The sequence below is a fragment of the Pectinophora gossypiella genome, chromosome 29 (assembly GCF_024362695.1).
Source record: "Pectinophora gossypiella chromosome 29, ilPecGoss1.1, whole genome shotgun sequence".
NCBI classification, from domain to species: Eukaryota; Metazoa; Arthropoda; class Insecta; order Lepidoptera; family Gelechiidae; genus Pectinophora; species Pectinophora gossypiella.
Genome location: NC_065432.1, coordinates 1,000,632 through 1,024,112, shown reverse-complemented (window position 1 = coordinate 1,024,112; position 23,481 = coordinate 1,000,632). Strand labels below are relative to the sequence as shown.

Here is a 23,481-nt window from a genome sequence, read left to right as displayed (position 1 = left end):
CATTATCTATAAGGTATATTACGTGCGCGTGGTGGTGAGGTGTGGACACTTCGCGACCACCTGTCGGGTTTCCTCGGGCAGCGAGGGCAGCTTGCTGCGGATGAAGAACTGCAGCGTGTCTCGCAGGGCTGCTGGGAAGTACGGCTGGGAGATCACCTCGCCGAGCACCGCGTAGCAGCCCGGGAGATGCCAGCGGATCTGGTAGCTCTTGTTCTCTGACTGGGGAAGTACAACACAGCTGGCTTGACTATTTTCTTCTACCTTGACTATTGTGCTTCTATATGCTTCTATGCTGTTCTGGGAGCATATAAAAAACATAGAACACGTTCAGCTGCTTCTCTTCCCGGGCATGTCGTAAAAACCGACAGAGGGATTGTGTCCTCTAACATGATGGACTAATGTTATGGGCGATAGGCTGATCCCTTATCACCATAAGGTTCGTCATATCCATCTTTGGACTTCGTATCAACAGTGGCTGCAAGTTGTCTTTGATTACTTGTGGCTCTGCCCACCCCATTAGGGATTACGGGCGTGAGTTTATGTATGTATGTATGTTGACTATTGTCAGGGTTATTGGATTGATTCCATCTCGCCTCTATCTGGCCTCCGTGGTCTAGTGGTTAGAGCATCGGGCTCACGATGTGAATGGGTTCGATTCCCAAAGGTGACAATGTCGAAAACCTTTGTTTGGTTAGGACATTACAGGCTGATCACCTGATTGTCCGAAAGTAAGATGATCCGTGCTTCGGAAGGCGTTAAGTCGTTGGTCCCGGTTACTACTTACTGATGTAAGTACGTACTCGTTACATGAGCCATGTCCGGGGCCTTTGGCGGCTCAATAACCCTGACATCAGGGTTGATGGGGTTGGTAATCCACCTCAAAACCCTCACGATAGAAGAAGACCCCAAAAAAGAAGAAGAAGATAGGTACCTTGATGAGTGTGAGTGCCCGCAGCATGGCGTTGGCGAGCATCCAGGCGGCGGCGTGGTGGCGCTGCGCGGCGGCCAGCAGCCCGCGATACATGTCGCGGGCTATGTCGCCGCACGCGGCACACGCGGGCGACAGCCCCGCCGCCGACATGGTCGCCTCCACGTACGCCACTATCTGGGACTCGGGGTCTTTTATCGACTGTGGAGACAAAAAAATAAAACTTTTTATTTTGGACACAAGGAAAATAGCCCAGTTGGTAGAACGCTCGTCTCACACGTAGCGTGCCGCAAATAGCTATTCATACTCTATTCTTATTCTTGTGACAGCTAACATTTCAAGGTTAGACCAGCTGACGTCATCCCACCCTGCGTTGCCATTTCGTAAAAAATAAATTACCCACGACCAATGTTTTTATACTTTTTATAATTACTTTGCAAGGACATTTTTAAATTTTAGTCAAATTTTGAAGTTTTACTTAGTTGTAATATTTTTTTTTTATATGTGACAATTAATAGTAATTAAATACATTAGTCAGTAATTCACTTAATTTTCAATAATAAAATTTACGTCCTTGGAATGTTGGAGATACCAATTTAATGGTAACACTTACGTCAAAGGGCTAGCAATGGCGGCTTGTCATAGGATTGAGCATACCATCATCATCATTGGCCTTATACATCTGTTTCAGACGATTTATGACGTCATTGCCTCGAAAAAATGCACTTTCTTGAGCATACCAGCAGGGAGTTAAAATGGCCACATCGAAGCAATTCATCTAAGAAAGCAATATTGCTATTTGACATTTGTTTGCATTGCGCACTTACTTTTATATGCGCAAATGTCAAATTGCAATATTGCTTTTTTGGCGGCGAGGATGTGCTGCCGCCAAAGGATGTTATTCGTGGTACCGAACAGAGCATAGTACCCCGCTAGCCACAAGTTGGTAGTGTGACTAGGGATCGACGATCCAACGGTGTTATGTTGGAAGTTGTATATATACGTCGCGCTGTGCAAACTTCGATAGCACGTTTCAGGACTGCTTTATTGAATGGTGGCGCCATCTGTTGCACGCGGGCGGAACTAGCTGGCCAACTAGTTAGGTCCGCCACACTTTCTTAGATGAATTGCTTCGATGTAGCCATTTTAAACCCTCAGGTTTTCTTATACCATGTTCTTACTGACTTGTAATAACCTAACCTGACCTGTGTGTTGGGAAGGCACGTTAAGCCGTTGGTCCCGGTTACTACTTACTGATGTAAGTACGTAGTCATTACATGAGTCATGTCAGATGCCTATGGCGGCTCAGTAATAAGGGTTGATGGGGTTGGTAATCCACCTCACAACCCACACGATAGAAGAGAGACTGACCTGTAGATGAGTGTCAATGACCTCAGCTGCGTTAGGTCCCAAAACTTTGAGATTCTCCACTGTAGGGTTCGAGAGGAACCTCCCCACATCCGTCGCCACCTCCTCCACGTCTGGAAACAGATAATAACATCATCACTAATTTAAGAGCCACGCTCTTGTCGGTATAGCATTGTCCATGCTACTTTTTAGGGAAAAATAGGGCAGTGGTTTCCCTCCTGCCTTCCGCCTTAAGATAATAACATAAGGGGGTTAAAATGGCCACATCGAAGCAATTCATCTAAGAAAGCGTTACTGCTATTTGACATTTGTTTGCATTTGCGCACTTACTTTGATATGCGCAAATGTCAAATAGCAATATTGCTTTCTTAGATGAATTGCTTCGATGTGGCCATTTTAACACCCAAGGTATGCCCTTTGATGACGTAAGTGTTACCATTAGATTGGTATCTCCAACATTCCAAGGACGCAAATTTTATTATTGAAAGGAGAATGGGCGAATCTGGTCCAAGAACCTCCACTGATGAGACTTATATGTAATGAAAGCTTATGCTTTCTCTATGAATCTGGCAAAGTTCTATCAGATTCTGTCCCGGGGTTCTTTTTTTACGGCCATGTTTGTCCTGGCTAAAAATGTGATAAAATACAGTGGGAGCTAAAATCGGCTCAAGATTTGTTGCTGGATAACTAAGTCTACATAAATAATTATGTATCATATTGTATATCATTTTAAAGAGGATCTTTTCCAGAATCCGAAACATAAAAAAAAACAAAAAATCTTTTTGTAAGCGAATTATAGTCAATTTATATCTGCAGCGCCATTGTTTCTCGGTAGCTAAGTTCAAGTTTCATGCCTTTTACCCATTCCAAAAGTATCTTACCGATTTTTTTTATATTGCTTCCGGAATTTGATCTGAGTGATAATAACAAGAAAAATAAATAAACACCTCTCCGATAGAGACCGGCTAAGCTATTGCCTATTGCAAGAAATCGTCATCATTAGCAAGTCATTACGGTATTGCATATTATAAGCTTATCAGCAACTTGGAACTTGGTCCAAGAACCTCCACTGGTGAGACTTGCATGTAATGATAGCTTATACTTGTCCTATGATTCTGGCAAAGTTCTATCAAACTCTGTCCTAGGGTTTTTTTACGGCCATGTTTGTCCTGAGTGTACAGTAGTGGACTGCAAAATCACCTCAGGATTTGTTGTCGAAAAACTATTTAACTAAGCCTATATACATAATTATATATCATAATATATATCAATTCTAAAGGGGAAGGTTATCAGAATCAGAAACACAAATAAAAAAAATGCATTATGTAAACGACTTTTAGCCAACTCACGTCCGTAGCGCCATTTTTCTCAGCAGCGACGTACGAGTTTCGCGCCTTCCAACCTTTCCAAAGAAGCCCAATCATTTTTTCCTTCTTCTGATATTGCATTCTTAACCTGACAAGTGACAACAAAGAAAAAAAAAAAATAGATACCATTCCGATAGAGGCCGCGTAAGCTATGGACCTATTGCAAGATAACGTACTCAAAGGCTAGTCACTATAATCCAACAGACGTAACATGATTAGAATGCGGCGGGACGGAAATGTAGTACATCGCCTTATGCGAAAGAGACGAAATATGTGTCTCTTTAACACTAACAGCAATACAACTATACAGCTTAGTACGAGAGAAACAAGAAATAAGTCATTCTAATCAAGATGCAATACAATGACTCTATTGTATACAAAAGAAACACATTTATTAAACAAGTTCAGGCAATAACTGGTGCAAAAGGCGGCTTTATTGCCAAGGTAGCAATTACTACCAGGCAACCTTACGTTTACGATACGTTTGTTGTACCATTCGGCATTGTTTATAAGACAAGATATAAGCCTGGATTAATAAAACAAGATTGTGGTGAAAGAAAACATACTACATTTGCGTCCTCCCGCATTCTAATCATGTTACGTCTGTTGGATTATAATGACTAGCCTTTGAGTACGTTATCTTGCAATAGGTCCATAGCTTATGCGGCCTCTATCGGAATGGTATCTATTTTATTTCTTGTTGTTGTCACTTAGTCTTGTCAGGTTAAGAATGCAATACCAGAAGAAGGAAAAAATGATTGGGCTTCTTTGGAAAGGTTGGAAGGCGCGAAACTCGTACGTCGCTGCTGAGAAAAATGGCGCTACGGACGTGAGTTGGCTAAAAGTCGTTTACATACTTAATGCATTTTTTTATTTGTGTTTCAGATTCTGATAACCTTCCCCTTTAAAATTGATATATATTATGATATATAATTATGTATATAGGCTTAGTTAAATAGTTTTTCGACAACAAATCCTGAGGTGATTTTGCAGTCCACTACTGTACACTCAGGACAAACATGGCCGTAAAAAAACCCTAGGACAGAGTTTGATAGAACTTTGCCAGAATCATAGGACAAGTATAAGCTATCATTACATGCAAGTCTCACCAGTGGAGGTTCTTGGACCAAGTTCCAAGTTGCTGATAAGCTTATAATATGCAATACCGTAATGACTTGCTAATGATGACGATTTCTTGCAATAGGCAATAGCTTAGCCGGTCTCTATCGGAGAGGTGTTTATTTATTTTTCTTGTTATTATCACTCAGATCAAATTCCGGAAGCAATATAAAAAAAATCGGTAAGATACTTTTGGAAGGGGTAAAAGGCATGAAACTTGAACTTAGCTACCGAGAAACAATGGCGCTGCAGATATAAATTGACTATAATTCGCTTACAAAAAGATTTTTTTTTGTTTTTTTTTTATGTTTCGGATTCTGGAAAAGATCCTCTTTAAAATGATATACAATATGATACATAATTATTTATGTAGACTTAGTTATCCAGCAACAAATCTTGAGTCGATTTTAGCTCCCACTGTATTTTATCACATTTTTAGCCAGGACAAACATGGTCGTAAAAAAAGAACCCCGGGACAGAATCTGATAGGACTTTGCCAGAATCATAGGGGAAGCATAAGCTTTCATTACATATAAGTCTCATCAGTGGAGGTTCTTGGACCAAGTTTCATACAAAAGTGCCCATTGTCATTAAGTGAATTACTGACTAATGTATTTGATTACTATTCTTGTCACATATATAAAAATAATTAAATCTAAGGAAATCTTTTACTAATAGTTCAAAATTTCCTTGCAAAGTAAATATAAAAACATTGGTCGTGGGTAATTTATTTTTTACCAAATGGCAACACAGGGTGGAATGACGTCAGCTGGGCTAACCTTGAAATGTTAGCTGTCACTTTTGAGCATACCTAGTTTTGTTGTACGGTCACGAGCATTAATATGTATACACTTTGGTACCATGTCACATTATTTTTTTTTTGACAAATTGAACTGTAAGTCTCACTAAATGTCAAATATGTTAGTGCGACAGAGTCCTAAAGTGGGTACATTATATTGCTCATATGTGTTTGGGCGCCGATTCACTTACCGCTAGTATCCAAACTTTCAGCGAATTTGTTGTCTATGAGCGTGTGCTGGGCATCTTCTGTGGCACTGTCTTCAGACGCTTCACCGTCAGACTTTTCATCATCATCTGTTTCTTCATCATCATCTTCTTCTTCATCATCAGAGTCCGTCTCGTCTGGTGAAGTGATGAATAACAATTGGTATTTATTTATCAGAAATCCTTACTCTCGCTAGGGGGCAGGTTAGGATTTTAATAAGAGCCCTCACGGGGCATTGCAGGCTCAATAAGCACCTACACAGAATGGAGCTGACCGAGTGTCCTTTATGCAGATTCTGCTTAGGGGAAGATGAGACGCCACTTCATCTGCTATGCAGCTGTGAGGCTCTCATACATAGTAGAAGCCGTACACTTGGGGGCCACATAATGGACCACCAGGTAGTCATGGAGCTTTCTCCCAAAAAGACGTTGGATCTATTCGAACGGATCGGTCTAGAAGAGGATTTTTAAATGTAGGGATTTAGGTCACAATAGATCTGACAAGGTCGTAGACGTTCTTAAAAAAAAACATAATTGGCTACTTGACAGATTTCGGATATGTATATTTATTTTGAAAAAATATAATATTTAAAAATAATCTTAATAATAAAATACTTTTGGATAATTATCGTTACATGATATTGGCCCCGATTCCTGCAGACACCGCCTAATTTTATTTTAGGTTATATCCGTCATTTTCGTATCCGTCGAAAAGGAAAGGGACGGATGATTCACAGCTCTTAATTTTAGGAAGAATGAGTAAATGAATTAATAACCCGGGCGAATCAAAAGGTACGTCGCTGGTATGCATTCCGTTTGACGTGCTGTCTACTTAACTTTGTCGGGTTATTGACGGATGTAAAATTTTTAGACGGTTGGTTTAGATTTGTGCTTAAAATTGACGTGTGTTCCATAAATTTTATGCTTGTCGATTACCCGTCCCTTTCCTTTTCGGCGGATAAAAAATGACAGGTTGAACTTAAAATAAAATTAGATGGCGTTTACAGGAATTAGCACCAATGTATTTCGTAATTGTGTAATTCATGAGCCATGTCAGGACCTTTGGTGGCTCAATAGTAACCCTGACACCAGAGTTGATAGTAAAAAAAAAGTTTATTTAGATAAAATCTTCGACACAAATGTACATTGGTGCTAATTCCTGTAAATACCATCTAATTTTATTTTAAGTTATACCTGTCATTTTTTATCCTAAACTTATGGAACACACGTCAATTTTAAGCACAAATCCAAAACAACCGCCTAAATATTTTACATTGGCCAATAACCCGACAGAATTATGTTGACAACACACGTCATACGGTTTGCATACCAGCGAGATACCTTTTTGATTCACCAGGGTTATTCATTCATTTACTCATTCTTCCTAAAAGTAAGAGCTGTCAATCATCCGTCCTTTTCCTTTTCGGCAGATAACAAAATGACAGGTATAACTTAAAATTAAAATTAGGAGGTGTCTGCAGGAATCGGGGCCATTTACAACATTAAAATATAACATAAACATACATAAACAGCCTATATACGTCCCACTGCTGGGCACAGGCCTCCCCTCAATCAACCGGAGGGGGTATGAAGCATACTCCACCACGCTGCTCCAATGCGGGTTGGTGGAAGTGTTTTTACGGCTAAGAGCCGGGACCAACGGCTTAACGTGCCCTCCGAAGCACGGAATCATCTTACTTTTTCGGACAATCAGGTGATTCAAGCCTGAAAAGTCCTTACCAAACAAAGGACAGTCTCACAAAGTGATTTCGACAATGTCCCCATCGGGAATCGAACCCGGACCTCCAGGTCGTGAGCCTAACGCTCTAACCACTAGACCACGGAGGCTGTAAACACATTAAAATATACACACATAAATATTTAGTAAGTAATAAAACATAAGGTATATGGGTGTCGTAGTTAACCAAAAAAGGCCGGGGTTCAGTGGAAATTTACCCAGAGGGCAACACTGGTTGATGGGGTTGGTAAACCACCTCAACCCACACGATATAAGGTTTACTTACAGTCGTCGTCACTGCCCTCACCGTCGCTGAGTTCTGCGCACCCCCCAAGTTTATCGCGCATCGTCTTTTTATTTGCAGCTCCACCCAAACTATTACCTTTAAGAAAACAATTATTTTATACAGGGTGTTAGTGACATCGTAACGAATACTCAGGGGGAAAATAATTAAAAAAACACTGAAATTTTCATGACTTTTCTAATAGGAAATTCCACTTGATATCAACTCAGAATCATGGTCTGAACCGTCCCGCTCAGTATTCGTTACGGTGTCACTAACACCCATACCTACTTGTATGGCTACCTGTATGTATTTGTATGGGGTGTAAGTGACGTCGTAACGAATACTCAGGGGGATGATTGCGTGGTCAACTCACCAGCTAACACGACCCTGGTCAGTCTGTCCCCGCTGTCAGGCAGCACTGTGATGGAATCCACCAGCTCCATACAAGCCTCACGACCTATCTCGTTGTGGCTCAGGTCCAAAGACTGCAAGAAAAATATAAAAAATAACTTAAGGTCAATCACACACAAAAACAAGACAAAAACATCACTTAAAAAAATAAACTCAACTACTATTTAGTTGAGTGAAGTTGTGATTCAAAATTCAATTCAAATTCAAAAATATCTTTATTCAGTAGGTAACATAGTTACACTTTGAATCGTCAATTTTTACATAACGAACGTCTCATCCGCCTAAAACTACTGCAGCTTCTCACAACCTGTATAGCCGGGGAAAAGAAGCTGCAAGAAAAACCTCGGCACAGGGCCCTAGACGTTCTTTAAAAAATAATAAACACAAAATATTGTTATACAATTGAGTAATTTAGCTGCCTAATATCAGTTCTCAGACAGTTAATCCCATGCATTCACATCTTCTAAATAATCACTAACTTTATAATAACCTTTTTTGCAAAGTTTCTGTTTAACTACTGTCTTAAAACAGTTGAAAGGCAAATTCTGAATGTCAATGATTCTCATGGTAAGTAACTATATAACATAACATAACATAACATAACATAAACTGCCTATATACGTCCCACTGCTGGGCACAGGCCTCCCCTCAATCAACCGGAGGGGGTATGGAGCATACTCCACCACGCTGCTCCACTGCGGGTTGGTGGAGGTGTTTTAGTAACTATATATAGATTTTTTATGAAAATAAAGCTCTTTGAACTGAAAATACTTATTTTTATTTATTTATTTATTTACTTACTTATTTATTATATTTTTTTCCCTTAATGTTACCTATTTGACATATAATTTTCTAACGTTTGAATTGAAAAGACATTTTATTCCAATATATTGTTAATTTTCTATTTTTATTATACTGAATGCTATTGTAATTTATTTAATAATTTTATTTGTAATTTAATAATCTGTTATGCTTTAAATTCGTATACCGAAAGGTGCGACATATATTATATTGTAACAACCCTATTACCTATGTTGACGAATAAATGAATTTGAATTTGAAATTTGAATTTGAATTCGAAAACTCTACTCACCTCAATCTGCATGGCGTTGTCTTTAAACGCCTTGGCAAGCGCTATAGCACCCTTGCTCTTCAAAAGACAGTCCCCGAAGTTTATTGAGCGAAGATTTTTCAATCTGTAACAAAAAAAAACATAGCAACGCGCCAAGAAACCCAATAGACGTCGCCAATAAAGGCTCTAGACAGACGGACCGCATTTCAACTACAATCCAACCGCAAATTGCAGTTCAGGTGCAGTTTGAATGCAGTTGACACGACGCCGACTGCAATTGAACTGCAATCGGACTGCCCGTTTGGTTTGCAGTTCTATTGCAGTCGTGTCAACTGCATCGGGACTGCAATTTGGCAGTTGGATTGCAGTTGAAATGCGGTCCGTCTGTCTAGAGCCAAAAATAATACCAAGATGGAGGGAAACAATGGCTTATTAATAGATTATCCGCACTTCTATCGTGTGGGTTGTGAGGTGGATTACCAACCTCATCAAATCTGGTGTCAGGATTACTATTAAGCCGCCAAAGGCCCCTGACATGAACTGTGTAACGACTACGTACTTGCATCAGTAAGAGTAACCGTCAGTGTCTTTGTATGGAGTGTTGTTGTATGGAATGCTTTTTATGGAGTATTTTTGTATAGAGGGCTTTTGTATGGAGTGTTTTTGTATGGAGTCTTTTTGTATGGAGTCTTTTTGTATGGAGTATTGTTGTATGGAGGACTTTTTGTATGGAGGATTTTTTGTATGGAGGGCTTTTTGTATGGAGTATTTTTGAATGGAGGACTTTTTGTATGGAGAGTCCGGGGTGTGTCAGCACTTACTGTGGGATGTCAGTGGCCAAAGCTGCAGCCCCCTTGGGCCCGATAGTGTTGTCGTTCAGGTTGAGGCACGCCAGCTGCGGGTTGTGGCGGAACGAGGCCGCTAGTGCTGTGACACCTGGGTGGTAGATCCCGTTCTGGGGCATCGCTATCTCTTCCAGGGTGCCCATTTGCTGGAAACAAAACCAGAATTTTTTTTTTTTTTAATCAATCAATCAATCAATCAATAATACTTTATTGCACAAAAACATATACAAAGGACATAAACATACGAATAAAACATAAGCACAATAGGCGGCCTTATTGCTAAACAGCAATTTCTGCCAGGCAACCTTAGGGTGAAAGAAGATGGGAGGGAGATGATGTACCTGGAAGACTTTAGCCAGGGCGATGGCTCCATCGTTCTCCAACCTGTTCCGTCCAGCTATGAACACCTTCAGCTTGATGGGGTTGGCTGAGAGCGCCTTGGCCAGCAGTTTACCTCCCGTGATGCCCAAACCGTTGTTGTTTAGACGAAGCTCCTGTCAACACACAATACATACATACACACATACATAAACTCACGCCCGTAATCCCTAATGGGGTGGGCAGAGCCACAAGTAATCAAAGACAACTTGCAGCCACTGTTGATACGGGATTATGGTGATAAGGGATCAGCCTATCGCCCATAACATTAGTCCATCATGTTAGAGGACACAATCCCTCTGTCGGTTTTTACGACATGCCCGGGAAGACAAGCAGCTGAACACACAATACATACATAATCAAAAAAAAAAAAAAACAAAAGTGTTGAATACATACGGGATTCTCTTAAAATGCATAAATGGTTTTGTCATAATTTTAATTATCATAATCCTTTTCGCATAACTTTTTAAGCATAATAGTACTTTCACATAATAACATCTAAGAATACTGGTTTGTTAGGTATAACTTATTTTTGGACTAATATTTGTTGGTATAAATTTGATTCGCATATAAATAGGTATCCATAATTCTTTTTTAGAATAAGTAATAGTGTTTTGTCATAATTTTTACAAGGCATAACAGTAGGTTAGGGTGCGGCGAGGGTGGCCCTTGGGCCACCCCTACGCCGCCAGTATGTCTATCTTACACATGAAAAGTATACTGAATGATCACCAACAGCATGAAATAGAGTCAAAAAATTTTAAAAGTCACAATCATGAACCAAATGCAACCAAGGAAAAAGTAAGTTTCGGAAATGTTCAAAGTTGTGCCAAAACTTTTCTTATTCGGAGTATAGTTTTTATGCTTATAATACTTATGCTTATATGTCATTATTGTCATTAATTATTATGCTTATGGTAGTTATGAGTTTCAAAATTATGCTTAATAAGTTATGACAAATTAATATTATGCGTAACTAATAATAGGACAAGTAACATTATGCCATGGTAAATTATTACATAAAAAATTATGCGTAAAAATAGAGAACCAATACATACACATACATACATAAACTCACGCCCTTTTTTTTAACAGCCTCCGTGGTCTAGTGGTTAGAGCGTTAGGCTCACGATCTGGAGGTCCGGGTTCGATTCCCGATGGGGACATTGTCGAAATCACTTTGTGAGACTGTCCTTTGTTTGGTAAGGGCTTTTCAGGCTTGAATCACCTGATTGCCCGAAAAAGTAAGATGATTCCGTGCTTCGGAGGGCACGTTAAGCCGTTGGTCCCGGCTATTAGCCGTAAAAAACACCTCCACCAACCCGCAGTGGAGCAGCGTGGTGGAGTATGCTCCATACCCCCTCCGGTTGATTGAGGGGAGGCCTGTGCCCAGCAGTGGGACGTATATAGGCAGTTTATGACATACATAAACTCACGCCCGTAATCCCTAATGGGGTGGGCAGAGTCACAAGTAATCAAAGACAACTTGCAGCCACTGTTGATACGATGTCGTAAGCTGGATGTGATGAACCTTATGGTGATAAGGGATCAGCCTATCGCCCATAACATTAGTCCATCATGTTAGACACAATCCCTCTGTCGGTTTTTACGACATGCCCGGGAAGACAAGCAGCTGAACCTTTTCTGTTTTTTATTTGCTCCCAGAACAGCATAGAAGCTCATAATATAATATAATACATACATAATATTTGAAATAAATAAATCTTCTCTCGTGTGGGTTGTGAGGTGGGTTACCAACCTCATCAACCCTGGTGTCAGGGTTACTATTGAGCCGCCAAAGTCCTTGACATGGCTCATGTAATGACTACTTACATCAGTAAGTAATCGTTACACGAGCCATGACAAGGAATAAACCGGGACGAACGGCTTAACGTGCCTTCCGAAGCACGGATCATCTTATTTCACGTTGTGAAATGACGTAAATTCAAAAATGTTACCTTCAACAAGTTTATCCATGATTGTTCGAATCCTCACATAAAATAATGTGGCAACACTAGATTTAAGTTTTTTAATTCGACCACAAGATGGCGGTTGTGTAAAGGTCATAGCCCATTTACACGACTCTACTCCCACCCGGCAAAAAGAATATAATTCAAATATGGGCTTTAAATATTGTTCTTTAGATATATTTTACATTGGCATCGTAAATTAGCAGACAGCTCGCTGTCAACGAGCTTACCGCCGTCAGACTGCTCGATAGTCGAGGCATCGCTGGCCGCACATTGTAAACGAGCGGTCAGCGCGGTGTCCGCGCGCTTACTGCTAGCAGTCGTCGCCCGCGCTGCCCGCCGGCGCCGTCGCCGCTCAGTCGTGTCGTGGCTCAGTCGGCCAGTATTCACCAAGCAAATCGCACGCTCGATCTCTTTCAAAGTGTTTTCGTAAATATTGAACTTATCCATTATGAACAAAGAAAAACTTATAGAAGAAGTGCGAAGATACCCCTATCTGTATGATGCCAGTGACGCAAAATACGCAGATTCTGTCAAAAGGGATCAAACATGGAAATCCATTGCTAGAACGTTGTCTTCAACAGGTATGTACCTATCTACGTACAATCTGCACTATATTAAAAAAGTATTTGTTTTATGGTTGATTTTTTAAAAAACATTTTCACTCCATAACCTTAAAATTATGATACCGAAAATTTTGATTTCGAAATACTTACTTATCTGTCTGTCTCTCTCAGTCCGTCTGTCCGCTTCTAACTCCAGAAGAATTGATAAAACTAAAGTACCTACATGTTGAAATAATAACTTTTTGTTGAAGTCTATAAGTTATTTATTTTTCATAAAACAAAATATATTTTTAAAATGTAGGATAAAAATTGCTAACAATTTTTGCCTCGTTATTAAATATTTTGATGCAGCCATGGAACTTGCCCTTCAGGAGATTGAAAGTAAGATGAAAACAAGTCTCGAATATTAAAAGCATTTTCTGCACTGTTCATTCCGTTTTCTAGTAGGATAGGTTGCAGGAAACCATTCTCGTTGCGGTGTATTGGTTGCTGCATCTCATGTTGATTTAGATACTCTATTTCATAACTTCGCATAATATTATGTAAAATACATGTCGCTAGTATCAATGTGTCAACGTGTATCGGGTTCATATTAATACTTTTGTTATAAATGCCAAATTTCTGGTACAATATTCCAAACGCATCTTCCACAACTTTGCGTGCTCGTGATAAACGTTCATTGAATGTAGTTTGTGCTTCAGATAAGCCACGACAACGAGGGTATGGCCTCATTAAATTTTTCATTAGAGGAAACGCCTCATCTCCTATGAAAACATGTGGTATATCTCTGTTACTTCCAGGTAGTGGTTTATCGTTTGGAATATGTAATGAATTACTTTCAAGACGTCTCGCTAATTTCGAAGATGCAAATATTCCACCGTCACTATTTCTACCAAAAGCACCTATATCAACTATTATAAATCTATATTTATCATCAACCACAGCCATTAGTACAACAGAAAAGTGTTTTTTATAATTAAAATACAGCGAACCACTATTAGCAGGTGCTATGATGTTGACATGCTTCCCATCTATAGCGCCGATGCAATTTGGAAAATTCCATCTGTCTTGAAATCCTTCAGCTATACTTTTCCACCGCTCTTCAATTGGTGTTGGAATGAAAATTCCCATTAATTTGTTTATGATTGCGTTACATACTTCTTGTATAATTGATCGGATTGTTGATTCGCCTAATCTAAAGCTTGAACTCAACGTCCTTGCCGAACTTCCCGTGATCATGTATCTGAAACAAAGCTTCTCTATTAATATTCCTAAGCAAAAATAAAGACACCTTAGCACACAGACATCTTCAATTCGATTTTTTCTTTTTCAGAATCGGAGTGCAAGAAAACCTGGGCAAACTTAAGAGAAAGCTATAGAAGGGCAGTTGTTAAGAAACGCACAAAAAGTGGTCAGGCTGCTACCACATCAAAAAAATGGCAATTTGAAGAAGAGATGTCTTTTTTGTTGCCGCATATGAAACAAAGAAAAACAATTTCATCATTAACGGAAGATGACAGTGAAGTTGACGAAAATGTTGATGTTAACGAATTGTTGTCAAATCACGATGATTCTTCTATGTCACTGAATGAAGAACTTAATATCACCAACCGACCAGAATCTTCTGCAACAAATACGTCAGCAAACTCTCCTTTGTTTCCGAATATACCTAAAAGAAAGCGATTGAAAGGGACCCAAGAATGTACCTCAGCATCAGCTCAACTTTTACAATATTTACTTAAAGAAAAAGAGGCAAAAAAGGATGACGAGATTGACCAGTTTTTTTCGAGCATTGCAACAACAGTAAAAAAATTAAATCGTTACAGCCAATCTGTTCTGAAGTCTAGAATATTCAACATGGTGTCTGAATTTGAATTACAAGAAATCCAGGAACAAACAAATTTCTATGCTGGTGCTTCACGATACAATACTGATATTGAAAGTCCTTCGATTTATAACACCCACAATATAGGACCTTCGGGTTATAACACCGACAATACAGGACCTTCGGGTTATAACACCCACAATATAAGATCTTCGAATTATAACCTCCATAATGCAGGCCCTTCGGGCTATAATACCCGCACTGCAGGATCTTCAGATTATAATATCCATAATGCAGGCCCTTCCGACTCTAATACCCCCATGAATGCAGAGCTTTCAGGCAATAATCCTCCAGTTTTAGAAGAATCGATATTGAACAGTGAATTGCCTAATGCTAAACAGAATAATGATTCCTAAGATTAATATGTGCTAGAATACTGTTTCTGTATTAATTTTGAGTTAACATTGGAAGCGATAAATGGAAATAAGAGACTGATTGTTACTAATTTTTTAAAATAAATATGTACTGATTTACAAGAAAAAAATATCTTTCACTTACCTTAACGTGACGGCAATTTTTTCTATTGGTGTTATGGCTTGTCTGAATTTCGTATTCTTCTTTGTTATGTCTTTTTCAATAAATGATAATATGTAGTCAAATAAATACCGATTCATATGAAAGTAAATGTAGAACTTTTCTTCGTCATCTAATAGGTGTCTCTGGATCTGCCAAAATTCTCCTTCTGCACGCCTTGCTTTCAGCATTTTATGTACCCAAAATCTTCGACTGTTATTTCTTGCGCTTCTCTCTTCATCCTCAAGTGCAATAGCAATAATTGCTAGCTCGCGGGTTGTAAATCGGGACATAGTAAAAAATACGTGTTGCTTCAATGGAAACCGATCGCGAACTGTGTTTATCGCGAGAAGCGAAAGCGGTCGGCGGGTGGACAGCTGGCTGTCTGCTAGTTGTCGCCGCGTGGACTGCTGGGTGCCTGCTAGCTGCCGACGCGTCGACTGCGAGCAGTCGTCTTAGTTTAGGGCGGTGTTGGGTGGGAGCGGTGATGGAGCAGAGTCGTGTAAGTGGGCTATGACCTTAACACTCTTTCCCTTCAACTCTTTGCGTAATCATTCAAAATGTAACTATAAAATATAATCCTATTAAATACAGTCCACTTTTAACTTTACAATACAATACAATACAAATACACTTTATTGCACCAAACTAAAAATAAATAATTACAAAAAGTCTCTTATTAAGTACATGGCAAATGGCGGCCACTAACTTTTATGTGCAATTTCATTTAAATTTACTCCAGCTCCGCACAATGATAATTACGTTGAATAAATGATTATGATTTCTGATTTCTTACCTGCAGTTGCGAGCAGGCTTCGCTCTGCAGCAGTTTGGCGAGCCCCTCCACACCGATGGGGCCGAAGGCATTGTCGCTGAGGTCCAGGACCGCCAGGCGAGCCCCCGCCGCTATCATGCCGTCTCCAAGTGCTTTCTGGTGGAAATAACGCAATATTGAAACGTAAATCTTTTGCTACCTATAGGAAAAAGTAAGAGAAATAGAAATAGGTGTTATGAAAATTACAGATATGTTTCAGAAAATTTATAAAGAGTTGATTACCTGAAGGGCACAGCTAGATATTATAGACCGGTGAGCATAAGACAAAGAAAACTCTCTTTCAATTTGTACAATGTATATTTTTAATATAATTAGAGCCACGCTCTTGTCGGTGTAGCATTTTCCATTCCAGTCTATCAAAGGCCAATTCCTTGACTTCCCTATAAGACACGACGTTAACCTTTTCTTTAATCTGTTCCATGTAAGCTCTTCTTGGTCTTCCCCTTCCTCTCTTTCCTTCTAGCTTTCCTTCTATGATGTTTTTAATGAATTCGTCGTGTACTTGTATTGTATAACTTTACAATATGTGTACTGTTGGTATACCTATCTAAATAAATAAATAAAATAAAATTATTTAAGTACAACCATGGGCAGGTAAAAAAGCCCTATGGAGGGAGACTACGCGCTTTGGTCCGTCAGGTTAGTTGTCACTTCGTAACAACCATGAGATATCTCTTACCTTTTCCTATAGTTAGCAAAAGATTTACGTTTCAGTGGCGCCCAACGTGGGGCGTGGGCTTCGTTACAATATAGCGAGTAAAATAAGCGGTCGTTTCGGAGCAAACGCGTCACCACATGGTACCCAAGAGAAGGCAAAAGAAACCGAGGAAGACCATTCCGACGATGGGAGGACGAAATCCTGAACCTGGACTAGAACGGCTAAATGCAAAGAGGAGTGGAATAGATTGGTGGAGGCCTTTGCCAATGGGCACACAGATACATACCTAAACGTTACGTATAAATATTGTATCTGAGTTTATGGCTAATAAAATAAAAAATAAAAAAATACGGTCGTTTGGCATACGCGGTTAAACGCGCGCTACATTACGCGCATCAAAAAACCGTACTCGCGTATAAGGGGAAAATTCAGCGTGTTCGCTCGAACCGGTCAGTATCAACATGGATTCTGACGAGGAAACATTACTATTTGCGTTAATTATTCGCGCTTATACGAGCTTAGAAGCACGTCAACACTCGCACAAGTTGCGCGTGTGGCAAAAGGCGGTATGCATCAGAACGGCGGGTGGGCTGTTCCCAAAGAGGTCCAAACTATACTTAACAAATGTGCGATAAATGTACGTATTTGTGCTGAAGTTAAGGCAAATGTGCTTTATCGTAGGTTTAGATAATCCAATATTTAAGTGAGCCGCCATCCTGACGTCAGAATGGCGGGTTAATTCTAAACCGATGGATCATTTATGGTATAGTATGTATCAGATAAATGTGCGATAAATGTACGTACTGTACAATAGAAAAAACATTGCATTACACTGACATAAAGGCCTGAAAAAACCAAATTAAAATGATTCGATATTTTGTCGTCTGATAAATTTTATTCAGCGGTTAATAGCACAAAGGGGTTTTAACAAAATAAAAATGTAGTCTTATTAAATTAATTCCCAGAGCTTATACGCGCATATAAAACGCTAGTCTGAAACCGCCCTAATCGCGCGCCAAATATGCGCACTTTCTGCCCGCCCACCCGCTACCGTACGCCTAACCCATAGTATAAGAAAACCAGGTATGCCCATTTTGGTTTTTCCTGAAGGGCAAGGCAAAGGGAACTATGCCCATACAGCCATGACTTAAGTATTTTTTTTTCGATGATGATTAATGATATGAAGCCCCCACTCTCGGAGCAGACTCCTACTACGAACACCAAATGAATTAACTCAAAAATCCGCATAAACTTTCGAGTTATAAAGCGGCTTGTACGCACGAAGCGAAAATAGATAGGTACACTTTGTTTATTGAATATTCCGATATAATAACACTATCGCGAATGTTTTCCGACTAACGTAATCATTAACCACAAGACACTGCTTCATATTAATTATTTAGATTATTCCATGAAGAAAGCAACCGTCCCGTTTCTGCTCCCGCCAAAATGTCCCCAGGTACGCTATATATCCCACCCTGCATTGCCATTTTGTAAAAATAAATTACCCACATCCAACGTTTTTCAATTAACAATTGTGTAGTCTTTATTTTTAGGGAATTTCTGTCTTGTCTCTGTACAGTGCCATCTATGTTTTAGGGTTCTAAACCTCAAAAGGAAAAAAGAGTTCGGCGCCTAATCGCGCACTGAGATAAAGTACTGTCAACGTCGCTATATTAACAGTAACTTTGCATCCCACTTTTTGAGCGCTCATGTTCAATCTGATGATGATGCGATCCAGCCGATTTCGGCTACGGCGACTGCTTCAACTCCGACGTTCATGTGCTCGCATGTGGCTTAGCCAATCTTATTGGAAAAGATACTCGCACATAGCGGGCATGTGAGTACACCATTTAAATATGCATAATTGATCGCTGTAGGCGGTCGGGCTTTCAATTCATCGCGCTTGGCGTCAACCTCTAAGCGCCGTTGATGTTCAAATTCATAAACTTTGGCGTGAACCAAAGCTGTGTGGCTTAATGTGGCTCAAAATTCATATCTAACTCACCAAAGCCGGTGGTATCTCCGACTTCATCCGTCCGGTGAACATATCTGACCAGCGGCATATCTTGAGCTCGGGGTGCTTTTCAAGGGCTTTAGCGATGGCCTGAGCTGCTGCCACGCCCAGGGTGTTACCTGTCAGCGTCAGGAACTGCAGGTCGGAGCACTGGTTGATAGCATCTACTATTGGCTTTGCTGGAATGATGAAAGATTTAAGTTGTTGGTTTGAACTTTACTGCCTGTGAAGGTTCATAAATCATATACAGCACATATGTGTGTAGTTAAATATCAAAGTCCGTTAAGTCCACTCTAAGTGAAATGTGGGAAATGGACGAATATGTTTTTAGCTAAAAGATTAAACATTTTTAGTGTTTTCTAGATAATATATTATTCAGTTTGGTGATACATTTGCTATTTCATTTTAAAAACTAACATATTTATAATAAAAAAGGTGGAAAATCGGGTAAAAGTTTGGACATACCGGATATTGATATGTATTAGCGAAACGTACCGGTGTTTGAAAAAAATTGTCGTGGACTTAACGGTTTTTGATAAATAGTTACTAAACTTACCTGGGTTTGATAAACACCAATGTAAACTGGACGTACTCAGGGCATGCTAATTATATTTTATGAATAAATGAGTTTATAATAAAAAATGACAGTTATTGTGACCAAAATATTTATTTTTAAGAAATAAAATCAAAAACACTTATACAAAATCTAAAACTTCTTGCATCTCATATTCTTCCGAATTGTTTATAATTTCCTCTTCTCTCTCTCCAATCATTGGTACAACATTACTTTGCAAAATATTTTTATAAAATTGTAGTTCAGATATTTGATCCCATTGAGGCCCAAAATGTTTTTGCAACAACTTTTCTACGTCCACCAATTTATCAGGGTTTACCGAGGGAGCACTTTCAAGAATACTGGGATCAATATCGTACATTCTTTTACCTCTCTTCAATAGTGAAGCACTTCCACCAAGGTTGTTCCGGTATGATATTTCTCCAGTGACCTCTATTTTGTCCCTGCTCGTACGGGTAATAATGATACGCTTACACTTGCTGACTTGGAAGTGAAATGTAGATTTTAAATTATTTTGTCGTTCGGTCTTCCAATCTAGAATTGGGACATCTATTTTAACCTTGTGAATTGTTGCGTGATTGGCAATCAAATCCATGTATTCTTGAGGCTGAATAATATTCTCTCTACGTCTTATTTGTTTTTCTGTCAACGCGAACACTCTATCTGGGGGTATGAAAGAGTGTCCTGTGACAGGAAAAACTAGTTGTAGTTCAGTAAGATTTGGAAAACGAATTCTAGAATCGTAAAGCCATTTCATAGCCATTGTTATAAGCATGGAATTTTTATTTTGCCCACCACAGCCATCAGCCACCAATCTTACTTTTTCTTTTCCGGTAAAGTCGAGAGAATTCAGACAATCGTACACGCAAGAACATATTTCGTTGGACCCTTTTGCGGCTTGTTCTTCTGTCCAAACATATGCATGCACATTTTCGGGTGTTAAGGATGCCTTGGAAGTACCAACGACTACGGTTAAGTTATAAAGATATAGCTGTCGTGAATAATATACGGACTGATCAGGCACTTTAGGTAACGGCAAATTTTTTTGGCAGTCAAAACTCAGTATTTGTAGATTCGGTGATTCCTCTCTTAAATTTTCAAAATAGCATTTGGCTCTGAGTTTGTGCACTCTATACTGTGTTCGTAACCCTTGCTTTTCTTGTTCATTGCGGGATAATTTTATGCGCTCAAGTAATTGAAGACAATCCGAACAAACATCTTGCCTAGGAGATCCGAATCCAATATTAAAGCTCGTGTTAAATACTTTTCTGAAATATCCAATTTTAACTTCGTAACCGGGCAAAGCTTCGTCATTGTACATTTGCCACATTTTTTTTACATTGAGATCTGGAGACAAATACATACGTATTTTAATTTGACCTCGAGAATGGTGTGTCTCCAGTGGCTTAAACTTTTTAATAAAGTTTTGAATCGCTTCTTTTCTTGACGCAAATTGGAATAATTTTCGGTCCCCCCCTCTATTTTCTTTTGCCATAGTTCCAGATTCAGCGTGTCTTTTCATAACACCTTCTATACGTGATTTATTTATCCGTAAAATACTCATGAAAGCCATTTTGCAAACTTGGACGTATTTATTTTGTTTCTTGCTATATATTTTATAAACCATAGTAAACTGCCTCTGATTTTCTTTAGTCTTACTCCTAGGACGTCGGCGTTTGACTGGAGTGGCAGTCACGTGTTTTATAATGAAATTGTCTTGATAAATTTTATCTAAAACGGAGTAGTAATTTCGATGAAAATGAAACATATCATTTGAGGTAACAGTTGCACACTTTAAATTTTTAGTGTCATGTCCACATGCTGGTCTTTTAGGTAAACCGGGCGCTGAATACCTATAAAAGACAAGCAAACTGTTAGCTCATAGGTTTTTAATAAATAGATGAAAAAAATAGAATTAGGTGCAGCTGTAAAGTAGACATAAAAGCTAAATTTTATTAATAGTCACAGGCAAGTAATAAATCAGGCAAATGTTAGTAGTAATTCTTGCAAGAATTGGCCCCTGAAAATATTAGTAGGTAGGTAGGTACTTAAAAGGCATACCTACACTAATAGGACAGTAAAGAATTTTTAATCTAATCCAGAGACATTAATACAAATTATTCTTAACATCAGAAAACTTAAATGTATAAGCTTATAACGTTTACAAGTCTGCGTATAAGTAGGTAAAGCTTAATTTAAAATAAACAAAAAAATCAAATCTTGTGGTAAATTTTAATGTGCGTTCAACACAGAGCAGTATCTTATTTAACTTCAAGCAAAAGAAAAATAACACACCAAAGCAGTTTAGGTAAGTAAAACACATGAAGCACATTCCTGATTAATATTTTTAGCTTGTGCACTTATTACTATTATACACTCATTATTAACTCCTTTAAACCCTAAAACTCACGTTTTTACTGTAGAATCCTGTCCTCGATTACGCTAAAATAAACGATATTTTATTATAATTTTTAAATTAAATTACCTATGTATGAAACACAAAGTTTGTCCAAGTACGACCCTGTACTTCACAGTTTAAGATGGGAACATAACTACTGTGTTGGTGTTTCACTTACCTTTTCTCTTTTTCCTCAGCTAGTTTAAGCTGAGATTTTGATGTTAGCTTTTTTTTGGCTTTATCAGGATCCAGTACACATAAATTTGGAGTATTTTCACTCATTTTTTACCAAAAAACAACGAATATAAAAGAGGACACGCAGCGTTGCACTCCCGGTAACTCGACGGAATGGCAGCCATCTTTGCGCGACGCTTAACTCTGATTGGCTAATACGGACATGCCTGATATTGATAAACAGTTGTCAGTGGACTTGCCGGGATATGATATAAATCAACAATTTTAACCGTTATTTTCATATAGTTTTAATGCACGTACCGTGTTTTGGTAAAAACTAACTTATGAAGATTTTAATTTCAAATTTGGCGGCATTCATAGTTTAGTTTTGAGTAGGGGTGTGACTTACCGGAGTTTGATATTTAACTACACATGTATAAAACAAATATTAGTTTGATATTTGGATCACATTATGTATAGAATGATGTTGCTACCTATATTGCATCTCTTTATTTTGATCAGAATAATAATGGGTGGAAGTTGTAATTGTACCTTGGTGCAATAAAAAGGGTCATCATTTATACCCAAAAAAACAGATAGAAGATGCATAATATGTCTGTTGTCCATGAAATTAGAAGTTTAAACGTGTTTTTGAGGAACGCCGATCGGAAAGTCCTTCATTAGTGGAACAGATAGTCACGTACGTTCATAAGGACATCTGGATGGATTATAAACGAAATAAATTTAATGCAACCAACAAAATAAAGCCAAAAAACATGATTTTGGCGCCAAAGAGGTTATGTTTTGACGTTGTAAAAACATTACGACAAACATAGTTTATAAAACCCTATACTAATAAGTAATACTCGAAAATGTAAACGAGGTTTTCTACAATGCATTTTTAAATGAAATTCTGAAGTAAATAGCCGAAATTTACCGTCAGCTTCTGTATCCAATTTTAGTGATTTTCCAGAAAAGTCCACGCCACTGCTAGCGCGACCGGTATCATTCAGCGCAGTGTTGATAGAATTTAAATCGAACGAACTCATAATTACTGTTTATATTCACTTCTAATTAAATAAATTGTAAAAATACATGAAAACAATAGTCACCAACGGAACTTTTTGATTTTTTTAGCTTGTCATTTTTGACATTCGTTTCTTGTATGTTGCATGTACTGGAGTTAGGCTGCGTTCAAGATAGCTAATTTGGTTTCTATTACCGGTTTTATTAAAATACCGATTTTTATTATACAAATCACCACAACTTGTATAACAAAAAAGTTATTTTATAGTTTCCTGGAAGAAATTGCTCTAAGAGTAATAGGGCTACCCAGGTTGTAGTGTAGCTGTTGTTCTAAGTACTGTATTCATG

General features: G+C 38.7%; 4 protein-coding genes across 4 annotated transcripts; 1 reads left to right on the top strand and 3 right to left on the bottom strand.

Annotated features, from left to right (window-relative positions):
- On the bottom strand, positions 1–23,250 carry LOC126379451 (ran GTPase-activating protein 1). The gene is made up of 12 exons (XM_050028207.1): positions 23,045–23,250; positions 18,953–19,140; positions 16,248–16,382; positions 10,481–10,633; positions 10,116–10,285; positions 9,316–9,418; positions 8,185–8,296; positions 7,812–7,907; positions 5,773–5,925; positions 2,300–2,409; positions 932–1,129; positions 1–219 (listed from the first exon to the last, which is right to left on the bottom strand). The coding sequence occupies exons 1-12, from the start codon at positions 23,154–23,156 to the stop codon at positions 19–21; spliced, it is 1,731 nt and encodes a 576-aa protein (XP_049884164.1). The 5' UTR covers positions 23,157–23,250; the 3' UTR covers positions 1–18.
- LOC126379546 (transcription factor Adf-1-like) lies at positions 12,939–15,424 on the top strand. The gene is made up of 2 exons (XM_050028342.1): positions 12,939–13,071; positions 14,387–15,424. Exons 1-2 carry the CDS (start codon positions 12,939–12,941, stop codon positions 15,292–15,294), a joined length of 1,041 nt encoding a protein of 346 aa, XP_049884299.1. The 3' UTR covers positions 15,295–15,424.
- Positions 13,071–15,975, bottom strand: LOC126379523 (uncharacterized). Its single transcript, XM_050028312.1, has 2 exons — positions 15,437–15,975; positions 13,071–14,296 (listed from the first exon to the last, which is right to left on the bottom strand). The coding sequence occupies exons 1-2, from the start codon at positions 15,742–15,744 to the stop codon at positions 13,387–13,389; spliced, it is 1,218 nt and encodes a 405-aa protein (XP_049884269.1). The 5' UTR covers positions 15,745–15,975; the 3' UTR covers positions 13,071–13,386.
- On the bottom strand, positions 19,309–22,533 carry LOC126379461 (uncharacterized). Its single transcript, XM_050028220.1, has 2 exons — positions 22,112–22,533; positions 19,309–21,977 (listed from the first exon to the last, which is right to left on the bottom strand). The coding sequence occupies exon 2, from the start codon at positions 21,301–21,303 to the stop codon at positions 19,657–19,659; it is 1,647 nt and encodes a 548-aa protein (XP_049884177.1). The 5' UTR covers positions 21,304–21,977; positions 22,112–22,533; the 3' UTR covers positions 19,309–19,656.
- Positions 23,251–23,481: the final 231 nt, after the last annotated feature.